Source organism: Hippoglossus stenolepis, chromosome 1 (genome assembly GCF_022539355.2).
Source record: "Hippoglossus stenolepis isolate QCI-W04-F060 chromosome 1, HSTE1.2, whole genome shotgun sequence".
Taxonomy (NCBI): Eukaryota; Metazoa; Chordata; class Actinopteri; order Pleuronectiformes; family Pleuronectidae; genus Hippoglossus; species Hippoglossus stenolepis.
This window is the reverse complement of record NC_061483.1, coordinates 12,291,547-12,316,845: the sequence shown is the minus strand read 5'-3', so window position 1 is coordinate 12,316,845 and position 25,299 is coordinate 12,291,547. Positions and strand designations below refer to the sequence as shown.

Here is a 25,299-nt window from a genome sequence, read left to right as displayed (position 1 = left end):
ATTTAAAGCGATGTGTGTGCCTGTGATGAAGCTGCTCCCCGGCAGGATTAGGAGTCTGTGGAAGTCGTTACATCTGGTTTAGTGTGACGTCCCCGGGGTTCTGCTGCTGAGAGTTTGTATCAACACCTCCACTGTTTATTTGGACCTGCACTGAACTCAGGGTCACTCAGCTCCTATCACAACTAATCCTGGTGATGAGGCCCGAACACACACACACACTCACTCACTCACTCACTCACATCCGTACGCACACATCCATACATAAATACACCTCCGGCCTCTGTAGGTGGGGGGGGGGTGCAAAGAGGTAGAAATTGACCTCAGTTAACAGTGGGAACCAATGAGAACCAGCTGCTGCAGCCGTAGATTTGCTTTTTCTTTTGTGTTTATAAAGTCAGTGAGGGCTGCCATAAGAGACACTTTGTGTTCTTTACTGATTGTGGCTTAACCCCCGGGTTGTGTGTATTTCAGTATGTTTTTTAAGTAGTAGAACAGTTTACAAGATCTGGAGGCTTCTAATACCAATATATCATATTGTCCCCCCCCCCCTTGATAAATATTCATTAATAATCTCCTTCTGTCCTGAAAGTGCCTTTTGTTCGCAGATGTTTCTGAGCTCAGTGTGGGCCTGAGGATTGATGTACGGTATCAGAGGGAAACTGAAACAGAGCGTTTGTGATCTGCTGAGCGGCAGAAACAGAACAACATTACTTCCATCTCGGTGGCTCATGGATAATTGAAAATAAATAGTGTTGTGTCGCAGTACTGCTGCAGACTAAATACTAATTTATGCTGCAGTCAGAGGATTTTCTAACACTGTTTCAAATTGTCTTTTTATACCCAGAATTCCCATCTGGTGAAAACTGACCAATCTTTGGTTACTTTGCCCAAAGAATTAAGCCCCAACTATAGCTCAAGATGATGTCTTTTCAGAGATGCTTCTATAAATGATATCACAGCACAAAGACTGTAGTTTATTTCTTAAATTTTCTGTTCCATTCTTATAACCATGAAGTGAACCATAGTATGGACAGTTTAAAAGATGCCAATCCAAAAGACAAAAACAAGGATGTATAAAAGTCAGCAAAAAGTATTCAAAATGAACCTGGGCTCAGAAAAAGGAGCAAAATCCCCCAGAATTCCTTGTCACACGTGCACTCTCGATGCTGTGAGGTCTGAGAGAAAGAGATGTTCTCTAAATTGCATAACATGGTTTGCACTCTGAGTTTAAATCGTGTTGGAATGTCATCATCTGCCTTAATGAAATAAAAGCAGATAATCTGTGGCACTAACACACAGGTTATTTAGGGTCAGAGGGTTTTTTAAATCTGTATTATACTGAGTGTTGGAGTTTATGGACACTGACATCCTCACATGATTCTCATAATATGCGATAATACAGGTTGTGTTGTTTGTATTTTGCAGTTGAGTGCAACTGTAATCATCCACAAATATCTAACCATTATAATAAAAGCAGACATTACTGCACATTTGCTCCACATATGATGCATCTGAGGTGTGATAACCAACCACCACAACATGAAATGTGTATAATGTTCTTCATGTGTTAACCTAGTCTACTTCAGCTTTAGGCCTTCCTCTTAAAATATTCATGCATTTCTGCTTGGAATACTTGTCAGTTGAGGATACCTAACTCCCAATTTCCTCTGTTTTTATTTCTATTTAATATCTTGGTCTTTCCTATCCGTTGGTTTATATTGAGCTAGTGAAAAGCCATTACTGTTCGCCGCTGCATCAGTCCAGTTTCCTGTCAGAGAGATGCTCATCTTTTCTCTGCAACGTGCCTCTGCAAATTAGCAGAGGTGATGAATGATTTTTTTTAGCTTTGGAAAGATGTATGCCAGACTTACAAGAATCTATTTCTGCCTTGGACTTTTGGAGTGTTTTGTTTATACAATTTCATTCAAGTTGAGCTTTTCCAAATCCATTGAGAGAATTATCTTAGCTTTGCACAAAGACTGAAAACATGAGGAAACAGCTAGCTCTGTCCAAAGCTAACACAATCCACCAAAGCTCACATTTTCTCGAAGGTTTCTGGAGGGGCTGTATCAGAGAACGCAAATGTCCGAGTCAGTTGCTCCTGGCATTTTGCGGAACTTTTCTTGCCAGCCTGTGAGTAAAATGTCCGGGAAATGTCCTTGTGAGCCCATGTGAGAGAGCAGCTGGATAATGACCGGAACGTTCACAGTGAGCGAGTAAGCGTGATGATCATGTTTCTAACACGCGACAGATGGAGGAAACAGGATGAAGAAGAGATGTACAGGTAGAAGACGCCGATGAAGGTGTCAATTTGGAAAGAAAACGAGATTAGACAGCTTTTAGTGATATGCGCCAACTCCGGTGTTGTCGTGCTGTAAAAAAAACTTGTGATCTACGCGGCAGAATTTATACGTCATGTCCTCCCTCCGGCATGCTCTATACGCAAACGCCACCTCTCGCCTGAATGATGCAGACAGTTTCTTCTTGTCGTGAACACATCTGACCTGGAGAATCTCCTGCTGCATTCTTCATGTTTGAAAGTCTGCAGAAAGTCTGTGCTCAATTTTCTGGACATTTTCATGTCTGTAAAAGGCTCTAGTGAGCTCATTTCATCCTCCCTGCCTTTGTTGACACATCGCTGCGTTTCTCGGTGCATTACTCCCACCTGTTACCAAATGAACAAACAAAGCAGGAAATATATTGTACCATTATGCTGCTAGTGGGGAAAAACTGGTCATGAATATAAGTCACCCTGATATTTTTCTTGCACCAGATATGGTTCAGCTAAAGTATTATTCTATTTCTCTGGAATCTGAATATATTGCAGCTGCATGAAGGATTGGAGGAGGCGAAGTTAAAGGCAAATGATTTTCACCTCAGTGACAGTTATGGAGAATAACAGTGATACACCTGAACCCTGAGTCTTATATTGTAGTAATCTATGAGTGTGTGTCAGGGAGATGAATGGGAGTGCATTGTGGTGTATTGTCCTCCGCAGTGAGTGCTAAACGAGGTGATGATGACACACAGCGTAAATCTGCGATGGTGACCAAGTAGTGTGTGCGCGCGTGGCTGTATGTATGTATGTGTGTGTGTGTGTGTGTGTGTGTGTGTGTGTGTGTGTGTGTGTGTGTGTGTGTGTGTGTGTTTTCCTCTTTGGTATGCAGAGGGAAGCTCAGCAGTAATTAATGAATTGCAGCTTAATGGTGCTATGCGATTCTACATGGTAATGAGAAGGCATTGGTGTGGTGCCAGGCGTGACAATCAGCTCGGCAGAGAGAAAGTATGGGTGACACACAGGTGACACTCAGGCCTGGAGAACACAAATCACAGGATTTATGGTGGGATCATTGTTGTATAAAATCACAATTTGCACTGCGTAATGACACCAAACCAATGGGTTTGGTGCCACATGGCTTCGTTGTTCCAGGGTGGTGTAGCTGTAGATAGCGAAGATCTGACAGATTTAAAAAGACATTCATGCAAATGCACACAACAAAAAAAGCAGGGTGATGTTTCGGCAGCTCTCTCCATCAGTAGAGCTTTTATAAAGAGTGGTTTCCTCCTCAGTTAAACTGCAGTTGATGCTGGTTAACTTATTACCTCAGACGCAGCGCTGTATCCGATTGGCTCAGCTGGCAACAAGACAAACCCAAAGAGGTTCCATTAAAAAAACAAAACAAAAACAATATATAACATGCTCGCTTTAATAGCTAATGTTGTGACATTCAAACTAAATGCTTCTGCGCTCCCCAAGTAAAATAATGAAGATGCTTTCTGTTTGTTGTCCAGCAGCCACCCATCAATAGTCATACTTCTTACCATCTGCTTTTGAATGGATGGGAAACACTTTTCATTAATTTAAATGGGTCCATCTCTTTCCACAGTAACAGACAGATCCCATCAGTAATTCTGAGTAAGGAGCTTCAGTCCTGTTAACATAGACTGTGTCATAGAGAAAATCAGGCTTATCTGTAGCACATCTATTTCTATAGCTACTTTAATGAACTAAACTAAACAGCCGAAGAACTTCGTCTATTTTTGGTCCTGTAATTAGAAACAAACTTCATGACGTTATTAGGAAATAGTGGTCATATAAAATAAAGTGTTATATGATATGTTATATTATGATGCTGTCTATGACAAAAAGTATATAAGGGCCACATTTCCTCATGTGACCTGCAGATTTGTCTCAGTGCTATTCTAGGAGGTTTGATTTGATTCTAATCAACCAGAGAACCAGACAGCTCATATCACAGTTAAATGAATTGCTGATTAATCACATCATCCCCACTGGTGCACCATGGGACTACAGACGTCTGTTCTCTCCTGCATGTCGCTGTCACTCTGTCTTTATTTCCTCTGTTGTTTGCATTTTCTTCATTCACATCCTTCTCCTCAGGCTCGACCATCAACCTACCAATCTTTCAATTTTCTGCCATGGTGAAAAGCACTTAAACTTATCGCTCCATCTGTTTATTACATGCCACCTCCGGTTCCTTCACCACCCCGCCCCTTTGTCCCTCTCTCCTCCTCCCCATCTGTGTATGTGTTTTTCAACAACCTCTGTATGTGTCACACCGCTCCAGCTTGTGCCTTTTGTGTCCTCCACCAACACTGTCCCAGGACTTTTTATGCCTCAACGCAGGTGACATTAACAGAGGCATTAACGTTAACGTGCCTCTAAGAAAATATCTTCCCTTTTGGTGCAAACATTCAGTTGAAGGAAGAACTGAGTAGATTTTGGTGGACAAAGGTCAATGGTCAAGGTCGTGATGGCGTCACAATGCATAATTTTTGCCTTGTGAACACAGTATTTCAGGAACACCTTCAGAGACATTTTTCTAATTTGGTACAAATGTTTACTCGGCCTCAAAGATAAACTGATTAGATTTTGGTGGTTGAAGGTCTAAGGTCAAGGACAAGGTGGCCTCAGAAAACATGGCCTCTTGAGCCTGAGGTCTCTGGTCTCCCTGTTGTGAATTCCTTCCTATGCTGACCAGTTGTTGGTTACATTTCAAACAAAGGTCAAAGGTCACAGTGGCCTCATATGAGTGTGGAAAAAATGCCTGGTGACTGAAACTGCACTGGGTGGCGGAGGCAAACAACTGCAGGGTATTCTAGTTTTATAACACATATTTAAAGCAAACTTTGAAAAGAGTCTTTTATGGTCATTTTTTATTAAACTCACCAATTATGAGCTTGTAAAACTCTGCTGCTGTCATCAAGCTCCCAAAAAACAAAGAGTTGTGGCGTCAAAAATGGCAAGTGCCTGGTTTGCATTTTCCCGGACACAGAGGGCTCGTTGTCTGTTGCCAGTTTTAGAACTACTGCTGGACCTGTAATTTAAACTACCAGAAATGGCAGCTATATTCCTGCTAACTGGATTGATATCCACAGGGCTTTCAGTGAGGAGATACAAATTAAAGCCTTTACCCTGAGGAAGAGGGAGCCAAGGGAACATTTGCGGGGAAAGTACATTAGAGCTAAACTGCCTCTCTATCAGTGTGAGGCATAGAGAAATATTGCGTCTGTAGAGACGGGTGATAGGGTTTGTGCATGTAGGTCTGTGTTTAAGACTGACTGAGGAGGGAGGATTTCCATCTGTCAATACGTTGTTTCTTGTGTCATTGGATGACATTTCTCGTCTTCAGACTCTGTAGGTCTGAGGAAAAACAGGTTGTATCGATTCCTCTTGACACCTTTTTTCTACTATGGTGATGCGTAGAAATCCCTGTGATTGACGATTGATTGAAGCACCCTGAAGGGCCTCTGGTGTTACAGCAATATCGGAAAGAGTTTTGAACCTGTGTTAAGCTGCAACCTTTTGACATTTTGTTGTATTTCTTTTTTCTACATCTCTCTCTCTCTCTCTCTCTCTCTCTCTCTCTCTCTCTTCCTCTTCTTCCTCCATCTTGGTGACAGATCACATTCTTCATGCTGCTGTCAGCGGTGTGTGTGATGCTCAACCTGGCGGGCTCCATCCTCTCCTGCCAGAACGCTCAGCTGGTCAACTCTCTGGAAGACTGTCAGCTGGTGAGACCAACTGGACTTTTAACTCACACACTCTCCAACTTTATAATATGCATCAATGCATCACACTTCTTCTCAGTGAATAACGCGCTCTTTCCATTGATAGCAGTATCTTCAAATTTGGGCAGTTTGTGTTGTGCATATCTGCTTAAATGTGATGAAATAAAAGCTATGAAAGAAGAAAAGAAATTAAAAGCAAAGGAAGGGCGATGCATAACCTACGTATGAATGTATCTAGGAGACTTTATGCAGCCTATATATAATATGTGTCCTATGAGGGTTTCATAATGATACTAAAATGTTAAAACAACATTTCCAGCTTTGTGTTTTGCACCATTGTTTATTCTAGGGCAACACACACACACACACACACACACACACACACACACACACACACACACACACACACACACACACACACACACACACACACACACACACACACACACACACACACACGAACATCCGATCAGCTTCAAAAAGTAATCACCTGGAGATACTCTTCCATGGAATATGCCTACCAAGTTTAGGGTAAATCCATCAATGGGTTTTTGAAGTTATTTTGTATTCACACAGACATAGGTTAAAAAACATCCCCTGCCCCCGGTACAGGAATCAGATGTGGCCACCCCTCACTCCCTATGATAAACATTTTTTAGATCAGCTTTTTTATGTTGTGCCCCGTCAACATGCATCTTGCATTCCTGGAACACAGACACTCATATATCCATTCATGTATAAATAACAGCTGAATGTTGAAACTCCGAAGCCTGAAAAACTATTTTGAGAAGCTCAACGCACTCTGCTCTGCCACAGGCCTGTAAATAAAGGTAAAAGCAGCTCAGGGTTCAGAGGGTTTATGTCTGGAATCAGTTGATCACTTCACAAGCTGAAAGATGTCAAGTTCACAGCTTGTGTTGAATATTTTCGTTGCAGTGATGTAGTTGCTATCAACTGTCAAACTAGTCACGAAGTCAGTGAGTAATAGGCATGTGTTCAGTGTTGTCTGCATGTGACTCTACACTTACATGATTTTTTGGCATGTGGCGGACTGACAGGCAGAACTTCTGTTCTCGGCAGGCTGCAGAACAGTCTGCGATGAAAGTAGACTGAACTGTTTCTCTGTTTGTGACTAATGGTTCTTAATTATCACATTTGTCTTTGCCAGAAGTGAAGCTACAGCTCAAAAAGAAAGAGTATACAAGCCTTTGTACTTCTGGCCGATTCAAAAGAGAAAATTAAAAAAAATGCTCAAAACTAAAGAACAACATCTTAAACAGTGCATTCACACATGATACATGTGAGTACAATGGTATGTTTTGGGCAAAAAGTAGCATGAACTAGTTCTTTAAGCACAACTGACCCTTTTAAGTACTTTTATATACTAAGACATCCTAAGAATTTGAGTCAGTATCTATAAATGTGGCTTCATGATATCCCCCAAAACACTGGATCATACATTTACAATGTAAACATTTGTTAGATCAGGGCGGTGAATGAACAGTTTGACAAACTCTACGTCTCTAGTTTGAAACACAGACTTTACGTTCGTCTAACACATTTTAATCAAGTCATTTCACTTAGATCTCTTTCAAAAGTAAGAACAGTAAATGTCTTTGCCAGTAACATTTACAGTGATTCTGACTGTTGGGTATAAAACCTCAGGTTTACCTTACCTCTCAACAGAGACCAAACCCATGCATGAACTCTGACAATTTCAAGAGCAGCTTTAAGTTTTCAACTGGACACACGACCTATGTTTAGTTTAATTAGTTGATGAGTGTAAAAGCATTTTAAGAGGAAAATACGCACAAGCTCAGAGGCCTTGAATGCAGCCCAGCAGATTAACGCCTCATTCTCAGTGAGGTGTTACAGTCTGAAAGCAAGAGGGCAGTTTTGCAGCACATAAACAGGATTCTTCACACAATGCACAGGTGCAACACCACTTACTTAAAACGACAAGCATTAGGTTATTTAAAATAACTTGATAAACCTATTTTCACTTCTGCTTAAAAATCTCTTAACCCTCTCAAAAGTTCTCCTACTTATTTGTAATAGATTTGCCCTTAGGAGCTCTGTTAAGAAGCATCTTATCCATTAACATTAACTTAATTTATTCTTTCTAAGAAAATTCATGATTGTGAGCTTTTAAAATGTCATCACTCTTCTTATTGGGGAGCTTTACAGCCACAGCTCCAGATGAAGATGAGCACATTTTTGTGATGAGATGTAAAGCTGATTGTTTAAGTTGATTTCTGCCGGAGTTCCTGAGCTTTTTCATGACTGAAGAAGCCCCTTGTGTTTCATCCAGCACCCAACCCACTAACCTGGCCACTTCCACATTAGCAGCAGCTTCTCTCCTCACCCAGGCCGAGAAGAGCAACTTCTCTGCTTTATATGGCTCCCCAGAGACCATCCCCCAGTTGTGACTGAAATATTAATGTTCCTCATCTCTTCTCCCCAATGTAATTAACCCACACTTGTTGGGTTCATGTCCTGCTTTCTCTCAATCTGGGACACATAGCAGAGGTATGCTCTACCTCGATGCTTCCCTCGGTAGCTCCTCATCTCACAGTCTTTGTCCTGTTGAACACTTGCTCAGCAGCCTTTCTCAGTCACAGTCTATTATTATTCTATTGCTCACGTGTCTTCAGTCTTTTTAACTACATCATTTCATAAAAAATATAGGTTTTATCAGGAATACATTTTATGTTTAAAGAAAAACCAAGCTCAGGTCTGATCTGTGTGTGCATATTTCTGTGTCTGCGTGTGTGTCTCTCTGTGTGTGTGTGTGTGTGTGTGTGTGTGTGTGTGTGTGTGTGTGTGTGTGTGTGTGTTTCTGTGTATGTGGCGTGCATGCATGAGTGTGGATGTGTGTTCCCCCCTCCTCCCCACCAGCTCAAGTTTGACAGCGATGGAGTGTGTGTCTGCTGCGAGCTACAGCAGCAGAGCTCGAGCTGCAACAACCTGGGCGAGATGCTGAAACTGAATCCACTGAGGGACTGCAACACGATACGCCTACGTCTCAAGGTGGGTGGGAGCCAGCGTGTGTGTGCGCATAGTGCTGAACTGGAGAGCTTTGGTATTTTCGCACGTAAAAACGTTCTGTGTAAGTTACACTATGTTTGGACTCCAGGAAAACTGGATTCATTCGTCAAAAAAGGTTCTTAAATGTTTAGCCAATCTAACTACACGTTGGATTTTTGTTGAGGGATCTAACCTGTCTGCACTGGTATCTATGGTAACAACACACTGCATCATATTTACTCTTAAGTTGTGGTGCCGTCTCTTTTTTTGTTATCTCACGCTCACTGTTTGAAATCCATTGGGTTTGACCAGAATGAGACATAACTCCAAAAACTCCAAAGCTCACAGGGTTAATCTGATTGGCAAACGCTGGATTTCCTGTAGTTGTGTATGTTGGAAATGTTATTTAAATACAAACGTTCACGTGGATGAAATCATGAACTGATTCGATTTAGGTCACTTAGAAGTCACAAATCATGTTTTCGGCCCTAACTCCCATGCGCTGTTGCTTTATCATAGAACCGTGTGCAGCTCTCTTTGCCCCGCTGTTGCTCTCTTTCTCAGTCAGACTGGCCGCCGGCACATCCATAGCCCACTGGACCATTAAAACATCCATAAAGTTAAATCAAACCTTGGCATAACATCGGTACATACAGCCTTTGCATGTTACCGCGACAAGTTCAGACCTCAAATTTACACCTGCCCTCTCTGTGCACATTAAAGCAAATTGCATGCATGTTCGGTGGGCCACTGCATTAGATTGATCGATAAATAGTCTTTGATACTATTGACAAAAATGGATGTAAACTGCAACTCGACTGGTGGGTGGAGGCATATAACTGCAAGTAAGTAATATTTATCTGTTTATAGTGATGGTTAACACATATCAGTGTACTAAAACACGCAACTAACATGCTTCACATTAAACCAAGTCAAGTCTAAACTGCTGTCTCCACGTTTCCATCCGTCTCTGTGTGAAACGTCCCATGTGAAAACAGGAAAATGACATGGAATACAAATACAATGTAAGAATTCAGTCTCAGATTAATTGGGCAGGAAGTTGAGAGTAGCAACAGCATTTGTCTTTCCCCTAGCGTCAAACCTCTTAGTATGCACTGTGTATCCAGCCTGGGGTGGCTTTAGTTTGCAAGTGCATGATCTTGGTAGATTATCTTGACTCCGAGTGTCTGCAGGAATGATATACAGAATGTGCTGCGGGGGCCTTTAGTGGATAACGACAATCATATCCATTCATTTTATGTCCCTGATTGATTATAAAACATTGATAACCAAATAAAAGACTTCTTAGGATGAAGGATGCGTATGAAAAGAGGAAAGATCAAGCACATTTGTCATTGTGATCATAGTTCATTAAAAGAGATGAGGGAATTGGTGCTATAAACCTTTATTAAGTGCCAAGGTAGTCAGATGTGTTGAGTTATGTCTGAGAGGAAGTGGCCATGTCCCCAGAGCCCTTGGTCCTTTCAGTTTGACGTCCGCTGATCCTAATAACCTCATGATGCAGCTGCAATATCCTTTGTCATGAAACTACAGAGCATATGGGGAGAGCTGAACTCTCACAGCAGGTAGCCTCAGTAATAGACCTTCATTTGTTTACTCAATCAGCATTGACAACAGCTTTTCTACATGAAAAAGTTTAGCTCTTAAAAAAAGCAATCAGCCCTCTCCACATTGCTGATATGTGTCATTTGCCCTTTGCCAGCATATTTAATTTCCCTGTTCTTTTACTCTTGGTTACACGCTGCCTGGGGCTGTAAATAATCAGTGGGAGGGAGTTTTGAGATAATTTGTGATTTCCTGTAAGGGGGCGGCGGATGTGTAACCTTGCTGTGTAACTGATTGGCTCGGGGCAAGGTATCTTCCAGAGGTTAAATATCTGTTGAGCGGGCATGTTAAACAGTTTTCTGTAGAGGTGTTATTACATTTGCCTGCAGGATTTATTATGTCATTATGTACATTGTGCTCACGAGGGAAATCACAGAAATGCACCGTTTCAAATCCGCAAGGCAGATGTATTACCATAACAAAAATTTGCTGAGATGAAGGCGTCATAAATATTTCTTGTTTTACGAGACGCTTGCAGTTTGAATTTGTGATCTCCAGGTTTGCTAGAAGAGTTGAGGAAAAATACATTAACCCTAATAAACCATTAGAACACACAACAAGGAAACAGTTGCACAATTGGTTACTGCTGTGTATAGTAATCGTAGAGCTTTGTCTCAGGGATGAGTCTTCAGAGTAAAAGATGCAGAAAGATTTAGCAGTGAACATATTTCAGTCAGACAACTCACATGCACTGTATTTAGCATGTGAATTCAGTGAATGTATTCACAATTTGCATCATTAATCAATAAAGATTAGTCAAAGTCACACAAAATGTCAAGCTCTTAACTTTCGTTTGTCTTCCTGCAACAATCTTTGGATCAGAAACAGACTGCTGACCTCTTTGGTTTGGTTTATTTACATTATTCTATTAGATTTTTCTAAAATGCAAACATATCACACATAGAACATGTGATAGACTCTATTTAAAGATGGAGGCTTTGTCTCCACTTCCTCCCATTATCCAGAAATGAAGCCAGAATATCCCATCTTGCGCTGATGATGCCATTTGGAGCTTGCACAGTAGTATGGAGGTCCTGCTGACCAATCTCGAGTCAGTCTCAGCTGTCAATCAAGATTTTTCACCCTGTTTTATAGCATTAAAAACGAATTAAAATCAATTTTACCAGATACCATTTTTGATCAAAAAATATTTGACGCACACTTTCATCCACTAACATGGAGGAGGCAGGGTTTATGACCTACACTGCAGCCAGCCACCAGGGGGCAATTGAGACGCTTTAGTTTCACGTTGTGTCATGTTGGGCTCCTTTATAAACAGTCTAAGGTGCCGATCTACAAAGAAGCCCTCACTGGTTTCTACCGCACCTCACACATATTTTTACATCCCATTTATGTACAGTGTAGTTACGTTGTGTGAAATAAACTAAATATTGGTACCACGTACAGCATCTTCTGTTTTCTGCCACTGGGTGTTAGAAAATCTATAGAAGAGAGAGAACGCCCTCCCTCAAACTGTAGTAGGGCTTCCTGGGGGAAGTCCTGGCTTTTCTGTCAAACACTGTGAGCTGCTTGGGGAGGCTGAGGAAAGCAGAGGTCAGTGCTGTGACCTGCGCTGACTATCAACAGAAACTCGATGGTGGATGCAGAAAACAAGGTGTTGCCCTTTGATTTGAGCAAGCGGGAGGGAGCAGTTACTAGTGGGATGTGTGTAGTTTGTTTCTGGTAGAGAACGTCATGGTTCGAGAGATAACAGTTCAGTATCAGTGATGTGAAAAACCAGTTAAGCTTTCTGTTTAAGGCCCCGGAGTGCTATGCAATCTGTTTTATTAAGGCAGCAGGTTGTCTTAAATACCGATCTTAAGTGGATCAAATTACCCATACAGCATTTTTTCATGTTTTTGTTCCCATAAATCTCGTATATTTGACAATAATATTGTTATTATTACAACTCGTAAGTTTTATTGTAAAACAATGTCTAGCAGCCGAGTATGACAGCATCAGTCAAACATTTTTACCATGTAAACTAAATGTAAATCTAAAAGCAGTTACAAAATCTCCTTTCCAAATCCAGAAGTATAAATTAAGTTTTTTTGGGGAATGGATGGTGGATGGGGGAAGTGAATTTTCCAGCAGGCAATTTAGAGGGCAGAGGCAGGTGGCAGGGCGGAGCAGAGCGGGGAGTGAAGGCGGCGGAGCCGACAGATGCAGAAGGCGATTGGGAGAAGTGAGAGGTCGGTGGAGGTGAGAAGGCCTTTGGGAAGGTGAGCTGGTTGGGGAGAATGGTGGGTGGAGGCGAGGCAGGGGATCGAATGCTGGGAGGCTGGTGGAGACGACTGAATGAGCAAGGCAGGCGGAGAATTGAGTCGGCAAACAAATCTTAGAGAATGATCCAAACAGGCTGAAGCAATGATCTGGCAAAGAGTGGATGAAGATGTGAGGGTGGATGTAGTGCTGGGCTGATGGGTTGATGGATGGCAGGTGTACAGACAGATTGGCAATCAGGCAGCTAGAGGGGGAGGGGCATAAACACACACACACACACACACACACACACACACACACACACACACACACACACACACACACACAGTGGTAGACAGACAGGGGGAAGTAATGAGACACAAGGGGCAAAAAACACCAGAAACACACGAAAGGAGCTGAAATTGCCGTAGTGACCATGACAACCACTTCTATTGTGCTGTCAGTGTGTGAATGGGCTTTAGGAGTAATAGAGAGGTATGCTATGGAGGAGCTGTTTGAATGTGTGTGTGAATAGGTGCACGTCTCACACACTTAAAATGGGCGATTGTGGCTTAGGAGCTACAGTGAGTCATCCACTTACCAGAAGGTTGGTGGTTCGATCCCTGCTTGCTGAAGTGTTCATGGGCAAGCTGCTGAACCCCAAATAGTCCCTGAAAGCTGTCCAGCCAGTGTGTGATGGTAAATGGAGTGTATTTATAGCATATTAATCGATCACCCAAAGTGCTCTAGTAAACAAGTTCCATTCACCCATTCACATTCATACAGCGCTCTATTTCTATCACACACCATTCACAAACTCAAAACACAGCCGTCAGGGATGTGGGGCTCTATCTTGCCCATGGATTGAACCACCACTCTGTGACAAACCTCTCTTTCTCCTGAGCCACACCCGTGTGTTTGTGTGTCTGTGTGTGTGTGTGTGTGTGTGTGTGTGTGTGTGTGTGTGTGTGTGTGTGTGTGTGTGTGTGTGTGTGTGTGTGTGTGTGTGTGTGTGTGTGTGTGTGTGAATGGGTTAATGTAAAAGTGTAGAGCCCTTTGAGTGGTCTTTATATCTGTGTAAAAACACTGTGTACATGCAGTCAGTTTACAAATTACTCTTTATTTACTGACTGGTTGTGATTTTCTATGTTTAAAATGTCAGACAGACATGTAGATCATCCTTGAATCCTCCAAACACAAACCATGTTCCAAAAATGTTAGTTTCCAAGACAAACATGAGTTAGATGCATAGTATAGTTGGCGCTGCATGAATTCAACCTCACTGGTTCCAACTGGCATCATCACTGCTTCAACTTCCAGCTCACAGACTGAATCTTTGGCAGCTAATTGCTATATCTCTAACTTGTTTGAAAAACATGTTGCAGGACTGGTAAATGAACCAAGGCAACATCATTGAGGTAAAGGGAATCCGTGGATCTGATTGGAACCTCCTGTAGATAGTCAGGGTACCTGCACCCCTCAAAACAAACCACTACCCTTTACAGATCACTGCAGGGGGCAGACATCTGTCATCACTGCAGCTTATCAGAAGCCCAAAACGCGTGGGGCTTTTAATGTCACTGGTAATTACGTGCCTCTTGAATCTGGTGAGTCATCTGTGCGATGGACTGGAAAACACTTTATGTGGGAGCTTCATTCAGAAACCATTGTCCACAAAAGATATTGTAAGATTTCATGTCTTGATGGAATAATATTGTTGCATTCACAGATATTCAGGGGCAGCCCGTGTTTCTCATGAATGCTCATTTCGTGCACTCAGTTTCTGGTCATAGATGGAGGATTTCTGTGGTGTTTTTGATTTACTTCGCCTTTTTAAATGAAAATATCACAAAGTCTCTGCCACACAGTCACCCCCATCCCTGCTCTCTCATATCTTTTTAACAGGCTTATACTGTTTGATAACAATAGTACTGGTAATAACATCATCATGGTGTCTGTATGAGGGAATTTAATATGACAGATGAACCCTGTGAACGTAAAAGAACAATAACATATATCTACCTCCACCGAGGAGTTTGTTTGTTTGATTGTTAGCAGGATGATGCAAAAACTACTCAGCCAGTTTCCATGGAACTGTGTGAAAATTATTCAAGGATCTTGATGAAAAGAATCTGGTATGTTTGGGGGACGGATATTCATGAGAGTGTGAAATTTGATGCAGCTTGATTGAATTTAAGGAGACTGTTGGGTCTTGGCAGAGGTAGACTATGATACTATAATATACTATTCTACTATATGTGCTCTAGTGAGTGTCACTCTAGTTTATTATTGAATTCAATCAGCCAAGATGACTCAAGATCACCTCCAACTATTTGATACACATACGTATGCGATAATTCGCTTCTCTCCCTTTAAGGCTGCAATACAAGCTGCTGTCATCCTCTCCTCAATCTGTGTGCAAGACAGTTTTTATTCCCAGAGCCAAATTCCAGACAAAATGGTGCTGTCGTTCGTCTTCTGGAACTTAATTCATACAATGCAGTTCTTACAGGGTTATTTGTTCGGATGTGTTTTACAAATTGAGCCATTTAAAGATAAATTTCCACCTTTTATTCAAACGGCACAAAGAGCATCATCATGGGGCTGCAGTCATAAGTCTTTCCTCTGATTCAGGGTGCTGGGCTTAGTATTTCACCACCGTGCACATTTATTTTTTCTGACAGATTCAATACTGGTTTGTCCCCTTGCTGTTTGCTGCATTACCACAGTGTGAATGTGTGTGTGTGCTCATGCTTAACCTTGGATACTTAAGAGGTTTATTTTTTCACTGAAATTGAATTTGTTTGTTAAGCTGTAATATACAAAGACATTGTATTTCTTTTCTTTTTTTTTCCAGTTTCATACGTTTTGAAACTTATTGTAAACTTGTTAATCATGAAGATTAGACTTTTTTTTGTGCTGGGTTAGTAAACCTGATATCAGTAGAAGTTTTCTCTCACTGCAGTGCCGCTCTGCTGAGCTTTTCTAAACTTGGTTACCTTAATGACGCCAGTGCCGTTTGTGTCACCTTCAATCCTCTCTGTGATTTTTCCTTATACTATATTGCACATTCACCTCTCTTTGTTCTATTATCCCTCATATTGAACAGGTTCATAATGTTAAATGTCTTCTCTTCCTCTCTCACCTTCCCCGTCCATCCATTCCCTAACTATTGACACTGGTCGCTCTCTAACAGCCTCCTCCTCCTCTCCCTGCTCTACTTTAGGAGCTGCTGTTCAGCGTGTGTGCCCTCAACGTCATCTCCACCATTGTGTGTGCTCTAGCCACGGCCATGTGCTGTATGCAGATGGTCTCGACTGATGTGCTGCAGATGGTGAGTGTGATGGAGGGGACAGCAACGCAAAACTTTTCAGTGACCACCCTGATGGTTTGGTAAACACATGCAGCTCAGGAGATGCAATTGGTTTAGAAATGATAGAGAATAATGTTAAATGTTTAATCATCCTGCTCGGTAAATACAATGTAAATACAAGGTCAAATGGACTTCCCTCTTAGTTCTCCTGCATCTTATATAAAATATGTTGGAATGGAAGAAAACAGCTTAAGGTGCATCGTCCTCAGTGTGAACCTCTTCTGTCCTTATGTATGTGCAACAATCAAACAGCCACCAACAGCTAAATGCTGTCAGTGACGAGGGAAATTAGCACAGCCAGCTCCCTTTGTGTTTTTCACCAGCATGCCTCTAAACACATTAACAACTAGAAACGTAGAGCAACACGTCAACATGATGGCAAAGCTTCTCAGTGATCTAAAAATGTTTTACACATTAAATAAGCTATGCTGTAAATTTTGTGGATGTGATGGGTCTTGATGCGAGGCTGGAGGAGTGCGGTTGCATCTCCTGAGCCATCTCTTGTCTCACAGCAGAAATATACTTAGTTTTCAGAATTAACAGGCTGCACTGTGATAGAACATTTTAACTAAAAGATGTAGCAGGAAAACTATGGAACATGTGACACATCTAATACAGTGTGTAACACCTAAAGATGGGCGACTATATTTGTGACTAATTATTTTCCTCTTCAACATTTCCATGTGTTTAAAACAATATAATGTGCACTGAAACTTGTGAGTCTTTTGATAAAATGATAAAATATTATGGTTATTTAAATCATATTATACAACTGTAGAATTAACAGTAAAAAAAAACAATAACTGATTATTTTACACAAGCATTTCAGTTGTCAAGTGTGCGTAAGAGTGCTCTTCAGTGTGCGTAGATTCTGTTCTTACACAAGAAGAAATGTATTCTTAAGAACAGTGGGTGAATGAAGCCCATTGTGCATTAGAGCTCTTTTACACAAAATGTTTTCCTGTTCAAGAATAGGCAAACAGTCATTAAAGGGCAAAGATGAATTCATCACAAGCTTTTTAAATTACACAGCAATTAAAAAGGGAAATTAGAAAAATATTCTCATCTTGACAAAAGGCCTCGATTTGCAGCAGCCTCTGCTTCAGTGCTCAGCATAGATTATCTGAGATGTTGACAGATCATTGTCTCACACTGCAGACTCATAGATATAAATACATTTCGGTGTTAATTCTGCAGATCCTTTCTAAAGCTCAATGAATTAGAAGGACACATTTTTACTCACATTATTTACTGCTAAGCCGATCTACGCGGAATTGGAAAAAGACAGTATCCGTTACAGTATTTATAAAATCAGGAGCAGACATACACAGCAGAAAGTGTAATCTGAGGCAGCTGAACATCGTGGCATCCTAATATTGATTCACAGTGAAGCAAAGGACAAAAGCATTGTGTCTTATCTCCAACAGTCCCATTTACCACGTGAGGTGTTCACCTTTTATTCATCTCCGTAAATTTAGCCAAGTCAATATCAGCAGTGGCAGCCTGGAGATTAGAAGGGCAGGCTGTTCTATGTCTGGAAAGTTGTCCCACTTACAAAGGTCTGAGTGAGGAGGGTGAATATGCAGTGCTCAGAAATCTGCTGTTGAGTTGCCCCTGAGCAAGGCACCAACAGCAGAGGTGTGTTTATGTGTAACTGCTTGCAATGACAGCAGGGAGGCGCTGTAACAAATGTCACATATGCTCAGTCATTATAATTAACAACATTATGTCTAAATGAATAAACAACAGGCTCTGATAATGGTTCTTTTCATGCTGTGTTTCAGTTTATGCCGCACAGAGCGCGAGCCCTAAATGCTGACTGCATGACCCCCCACGGAACCATCCTCCACCAAACTCTGGACTTTGATGAGTTTATTCCTCCCATACCTCCTCCACCGTACTACCCCCCAGAGTACACCTGCACCCCCTCGATGGATGGACAGAGGTGAGACGCAAAATATTTCTCATCAGCATCCCATCTTTTCTCAGTGCTCCCCGAACTCTGGTACCAATGTGGCCTGTGAGATATTTATAGAGAATACACAATAAAAAATGTAATTTACGAACTTCCTAGCGAATATAGTGCAATTGTTTGAAAACTGTGTAATTGTACACAGAGGTCTACTTCAGAACCCCTTTTAAAAAGTTATAAATGCCTCGTTGAGTCAGTCGCTGACTCTGCTGATTCTAGCAATCCAAAAATTACTGTATTTGTTGTGAAGCAAAGATTACAGGGTATAATTGTGGTTATGTTACTGATCGTGGCAGAAATAAAGGCCTAGTTTTTATTAAATACATTTGGGGAACTTAATGAAGAACCCAGCCTGGCTCTGCTTATCTCAAACTTTTTGATAGAATTCTGCTGGTTTCTGTGAGTGATCAGTCGTTCATGGCCCAGTGCCACGATAACACACACGCTGAAGATTTAGGACTCTTCGGGATTCATTTTTTGGAACCTATAACATTTTCTTGCAGCTCCTTGCCCGCCTCGCCACAGACACCTGTAATGAATCAGGTAGTGGACTGTGAAATAAAAATGGTCATAAAGTGAGGAAGGAGCAAAGTTATTAAAAAAAATTGATCATGGGGCTGATAGGTCAGGCACTGGAGGCGGAAAGCTCTCAGGAGAACACACCAAGGAAAAGAAACAGAAGGATTTGTTTCAGAGGAGCTGAAAAGATGAAGTCTATAACCTGTTCTTGCTGGTACGTTCCATTATCTGTTCAGTTAAAGGATTTTTGCAGCTCGAACATATTTAGTTAATATGGACTAACCATCCCGTGATTTCCTGTGAGAAGGTGAATATACAGATGCCAAAACCAACATTTGCTTCCAGAGCCAAATCCAAATCCATCATATTAGGCAGCGGTGGCATGCGTCTGTTTACTATCTGACTGCGTCGCATGTGGTATTATCATCGGCAGCCAGGTCTGAGCTTTTCCCTCCGTTAAGCAGCTGCGACATCATCATCATCATCTTCGCGGTGATTCTCAGCTGTTGTGGAAGATCGGTTGACCCCCTCCTTCATCACTCTCTCCATTTTCTCAGTCTTGCCAGAGAGAGTGCTGCTGATGCTGCCATTTGGCAAGAAGCCACATCTGTTTGTCAATTATGCCATAAATACAAACAAGGCAGAGGAAGCATTTATGGTGTCTCTGCCCGGGGCCAGGGATGTGTCATGACATCATCATGCCTCAGATGATTGGTGGAAACTCTCAGGTTGTATTTCATGCTCTGGCACATTGGGGGAGAATGGGGTTGTAATTAAAAGATATTACTGCGTGCATGGCTGCGTGTTCTTAATTGGCACCATATGAGACAGCGGTGCTACACACAGAATAATAGAGAACCGGTTTAAATCATCCGGACTGGAGCGGCGGCAGCAAAAGGATATTTCTCATCCTTTCTTTCTTAATGGTTTCAATCGACCAGCGACTGCGTTTAGACTCAGATAGGATTTATATTCAGACTTGCTGTTACAGTTTCTCAAACACTCTTCACGTTTCGTGTTCTAGCTATAGATATCTGAGATACAGTATTTCAAGGTGTTTTTGTGTTTCGTTTATTAAGTTAAAACTCTACTTTGTGTCCCTGGCAGAGGCCTCCACCTGGACTTCCCCCACTCTCCCTTCAGTGCCATCTACGGGGTTCCAATCAACAGCCCAGGGACCCTGTACCCAACGGACCTGCCGCCTCCATATGAGTCTGTGGTGGGGCAGACCCCTGCCAGCCAGGTGAGATAAAAACAGACTAGTTTGTCCTTAAAACAGGCTACAAGCCTTGTGTGTAGGCAACTGAGTGCACGGCAGCACATATAATACTTGACTTATATTTCATACTCCTACTCCTATTTTCATAGGAGTAGGAGCAATACAAACCTGCTTGAAAATAGGTCTTTTCTTTAAATACTCTTTAAATTGTGACTTTTTAAAATAACTTTTCTAATGTATATAAGGAGATATTCAGTTGTGAATTGCTTTTGGTTTAAATTTGAATTTATGTACATTTTAATGAGATTGTCTTCAGAGATGTGGATTTCAAGGTTAAGCCCAAGATTCTTGAAAGTCTGAAATGTGAAATATACGTTATTATAGACAATAGGTTTGAGTATAAAAGTGAATTTGAGCAACTCATGTAAATGAGATGGTAATTTCTAAAGAGCTGGTCAAAGTTTTTGTTGGTATTTATTTCATTTTATTTTTATTTTCTACTGGTGTTTTAAAATGGCATTACCAATATAGGATCTAAAAGTCTGAGATAACTGAGAATGTACATATGGTCTTTCAAAAATGGTTAGAGCTTTTTTTTCAGGCTTCACTGCATTTCATTGTTCACAATTAAAAACAAGTGTCTAATGTAAAAACAAGTCTCCCTCTAGCCTCTATTATTTTCATAAACTGCTCAGTCTTCTAATCCCTTTTTTTTCCATTACACGTGATAAATCCCTAGTTGTATTCACATCCACTTTGAACCGTGTCCTTCAGGAATCAGCAGGGGGTTTTCTTACCTGCTGCAGATAAACAGTTGCTGTAAATAATCAGTGGAAGAAGGCAGTGATCGATTGATTGTGTGAGACGGCAGAGGAGAGTCAGCTGATGATTTCAGGTTAAAGACAACGAATGATCTGGCAAACCAAGTTACATGAACATATACGAGTATTAAACGGCACCTTGAAGCAGACATCATTGAAGCTAATTAAAGATTCTTGTTTAAGCTGATGGTGTAGTTTTCTCCCTTGATACACCTGATGTCCTGTTATAGTGTTGTGGTCTTACAGAGCCCTCTACAGACCAAAAAGCGGTATTGAAGATTTTTTGTGCATTCTGTATTATGCAATAAAATATCCAATATGAGCTGAACTTTCTCTCCTTCATCTTCTTTATCCACTCAAAATCATTTTACTTGAACAGTGTTTATTTATTTGTCTTTACAGGTCACAACCAGCATCGAGCAACAGGCCACTGGGTCCAGTTTGTGTGAGAGAAACACCACTGCAGGTCTCAGCACTCAGGGTAAAGACGCTGGGAACATTACAGGAGATTGTCCAATGTTTTTGTTAAACAGTAGATGTGATAATCCTGCCTTTTCCTCCCTGTTTTCAGCCTCAGTGGACAGTGCATCCCTGATGGTGTCAGAGGTGGCTGATCAGGACCAGACCTGCTCCTCAGAGGACTTGTGCTCCCTGGAGGTCCAGGGCTCTGACTCCTCTCCTTACGGCACGCCCCACACTGCCCCCACTGATGGAAGCTGCACCAGCCTGGAACTTTGTACACGTGACCCGTCACGTTGCCACCGTGGCCTGCCTAGCATGGATGTTCGCCCCTGTGACACCGGATACAGTGAGTCTTCCCAGACCCAGGAGTCTCTGGAACGCTCTCCAGACTGGTCTTCAGAGAACTTTAGCAATCTGGACCAGGAGGACTCCACAGACAACACACATCCCTGTGAGGAACACAGTGCCACACTTCACATATGTGACGAGCTCGCCTCAGCCAAACATTTACCAGAGGAGCCACCTAAACCGCCGACACACTCCCTCATTAAAGCACGAATGATGAGCAGGAAGCTCATGCTCCCTGTTCCTATCCCCCCACCACCTCAGCCTTGTTCCCCCACCTCAGTGGCCTCCTCTGGTGGAACTTCAGCCATCAGCCCTTTGGCTCTTTCTTCCTCCCCTTCCCCTCCGAACAGACCACGCGGCCCCAGGCTGTGTTTCAGTGTTTGGTCTCCCTCTTCGACATCACAACCCCCCTCTACCTCAGCTCAAAGTGGCCACTCGCCCTCAGAGAGGCCTCGGGTGCGAGCAGCCAGGAGGTACCGCAAGCTGGCACGCATTGTCCGCTCCACCAGTGACCCTATCTCCTGCTCCTCTGCAACAGGAAGTAAGTGTGGCAAGGATGTTTCACAAGTTTTATACTAAAGCTTTTAAATAGTCCATGTAAATATTTCTAGAGTGATCAGTTGTTTTTCGAGATTACACAGTAAATCAATTATTATTTCTAAATAATTCTTTAATTATTTGATTCCAAATTCTTCAGTGTAGAGATTTGCTGTTTTTTTCTGTTTTATATTGTTGTTAATTGTCTGTCACTGGGTTTTTGACTGTTTATCAAACAAAACAGTAATGGTGATTGATAAGTCGTAGCAGCCCTACAGCATTTCAATGAAATCAGGCAAGGCAGGCTCACTACCCAGTAACTGCTTTGTTGGTCCACACTAAGTGTTTGTCTCCCTCTACAGGAGAAAATAGTGGCTGCTCCTCTGCCGCTAACCCTGCTGCTGAAGCTTCAGCTCATACGTCACCAGAGCAAGGTACGGACATACAGTCTGAATTCATGGGATGAGGACTGTGGGAGGAAGCCAGAGTACCTGGAGAAAACCCATTGTAGACACAGGAGGACATGAAATGTCTACACAGAATGACAGCGACCAAAGTGGGATTTGAACCGGCAACCTCTGTGCTGCCCCCGCCATAACATCATGTTATCTGATATACATGGATTCATATCAGAAAATAATCCTCAGCCTATTTTAACTGCAACTGTGAGCTGATAATGAAAATGTGTTCAATCAGTGATACAGACACTCTCACTAGTATTAGCCTTGATTATAAGAGATGCCCATGATTTATTTATTTCAATGCTTTGACAGTTTTTCTTGTGTTTTATCTTCAGACGTGTCAGCAGAGGATAGTGGAGCAAAACATGGTCACATGTTTGTCAGGAAGCAGCAGAAAGAGGACAGGAAAACTGATATCCCCCTCAAACCTCGAGCCCTGCACACAAACTCCTCCCACGAGCGCCCACACTCGCTGGCCGACCTCAAGATGTACAAAGACACCAAAATATTGGTGGCCAAGTTCCTTGAGCATTCAAACTGCAGTCTACCTCCTGAGGTCCAGCAGGTGGTCAACAACATCAAGTGCGTCATCAAGTCGGATGAGAAACACATGGAGGAGGCCATCTATAGTGCCAATGTCATAGATCAGGTAACTGGATCACACCGTTTATACTGTACCGTTTAACAGACCCTGATAGTCCAATTCTGGTCTATTTTATGGAAAATATAACGTAGCAGCATTGTTTTAATTTGTGATGATAATAGCATTATAACTACAGCAGCTGTGGAAAAATGCTACAGTATTTTCCAGTTTTTTCTCTGTAATGTAAATTCATAGTGAGGTATATTTCACAGCTCTTTAGATTTTCATCATTCTACAGTAAAGTGTGGCATATCTGTGTTAAAACCAAATACATTTGATTGGATTGTTGCTTGTCAGCGACATTTGTAAAAATGTATCCCTGGCATAATGATTTCCTTCTGCTCAGGTGATGACCCAGCGCATCATCGGCAGTCCCAGAAAGCGAGGCCGTGAGGACCTTCACCTCCAGAGCTGCGGCGCTTTGAGCTCATCGCCGTCCCCTTCCCTGTGCCGTCCCAAACACCTCCAACAAACAACCAGTGCCTCCACCCACCCACTGGACTCCCCCTCCTCTGAACAAGGCCTTGAGTACAGAGAGACTATTCTCTGACCTTCCTCCCAACAAGGACTCGGGTGAAAAATTCTGAGGGCATTTCAGCGAGCAGGAGTTGCAGACAGGTCGTGCTGTGCCACAGATGTCTGTAGAGTAATCAGACACTGTGAGATCATCTATTTGTACAGTGTGACAGCAGCATAGGCAAACTGAAATGCTCTCACGTTGCATCTCTTAGTGCCCTGTGAGACCGTGCCAAGTCATCAGCAGAAATGGTAGCACACTCAGACTGAGCCTGCCAGTGTCTGTAGAGGCTTCATTCTCATCAGAAAATCAAAAGAATGTTTCTCCCTCAGGGGATCTTTTCTACTGAGTCTCATCTCCTCAAAAAATGTACAACTGGTAAGTTTGTGATTGGAAGATTTCCAGTATTCCTCTTGTCCTCATACGAAGCTGAGAGGAATATTGTTTGTATTAAACTGTGAACTGAACTGACGACGCGTTAATCGCCATCGTTTGCAGACTTTGTGGAACTGTTGCTGATTGGGTGGTGAATATTTAGTGGTGTCGCTGGTTTCAAAAACATCACAGATGTGGATTATTTAACTTACCTCATTGTGTTGCGATTCTTTTCAGTGTTACAATAAAATCAGAGTTTGTATCTGGTGGTTTGTGTTCTTATTTCAATGATGTGTGTCAGTGGTCAGGTGTTGGGAACATCTACTCACCTTAGCTGGTCAAAATAACAGGAACACTGTATAGTACAGTCATGGTGTATTCAGTGGTGTTGTTTAATTCAGTTGCTCCTGACTGATGAACTGAAAAATCTTTGGCCGACTAGACCGAAGTTATGAGGGAGAGTAAATAATAAGTCACGTCAAGTTAGATTTGTTTTATATAGCACTAAAAACAACAGGACTTGATCGTAAGTGCATAACAATCATGACAAAAGAAGGCAAAACAAGCAGTGATGAAAGATAAGATGTATAATGTTAGAAATATAATGTGTTTGTTAGTAATTATTGAAAGTAAAATTGGAAATCAGACTGCTAGTGATCTTTGAATAAATGGTATAAGAGTGCATGAAGACAGACCTACACTCAGAAAATAGCTATGGCTAACTTGAATGACTTAATTAAATTAAGTTAAACGTATAGATTAATGTATACATTAAACACACAATATATTTAACTCACGCAAGTTAGTTTATTCAAATTAACTCAACATGCTAGAAAAAACTATTAAATCTGACCCTTTACATTGAAATTTAATATGTAATTGAAATACATAAAGCCACCAAAAGGCACCCTAGTGCTGCTTTTTATTTCAAAATGACATGTTTGCAACACGCAGCAGCGACCTGTGTTAAACAGGAAGTGAAAAAGTATTGTTCTGATGATGCATTTGTCATCTTTTTATTTCAGGTTTGACAACACTTACCTAATATCCAAACTGTTAATAGATAAAATCTAGATCCTCATTTCACTATGACTGTAAAGCTACTTCTTCCAGCCAATACAATACTTCCGGTATTTGTTTTTCTTCAGTTGGCTTTATTAATAC

At 41.7% G+C, this 25,299-nt stretch overlaps 1 protein-coding gene across 1 annotated transcript in view; it reads left to right on the top strand.

The window, feature by feature from the left end:
* The window catches only part of fam189a1 (family with sequence similarity 189 member A1), a 40,623-nt gene extending 16,226 nt beyond the window's left edge, over positions 1–24,397 (top strand). Inside the window, exons 2-11 of the mRNA XM_035166471.2 lie at positions 5,926–6,036; positions 8,932–9,063; positions 16,115–16,222; positions 18,046–18,206; positions 19,860–19,995; positions 21,195–21,273; positions 21,364–22,143; positions 22,502–22,573; positions 22,936–23,249; positions 23,590–24,397. Coding sequence (XP_035022362.2) covers positions 5,938–6,036; positions 8,932–9,063; positions 16,115–16,222; positions 18,046–18,206; positions 19,860–19,995; positions 21,195–21,273; positions 21,364–22,143; positions 22,502–22,573; positions 22,936–23,249; positions 23,590–23,793 — 2,085 coding nt within the window. The 5' untranslated portion in view covers positions 5,926–5,937 and the 3' untranslated portion in view covers positions 23,794–24,397. The remainder of the gene's footprint in view (positions 1–5,925; positions 6,037–8,931; positions 9,064–16,114; positions 16,223–18,045; positions 18,207–19,859; positions 19,996–21,194; positions 21,274–21,363; positions 22,144–22,501; positions 22,574–22,935; positions 23,250–23,589) is intronic.
* Positions 24,398–25,299: the final 902 nt, after the last annotated feature.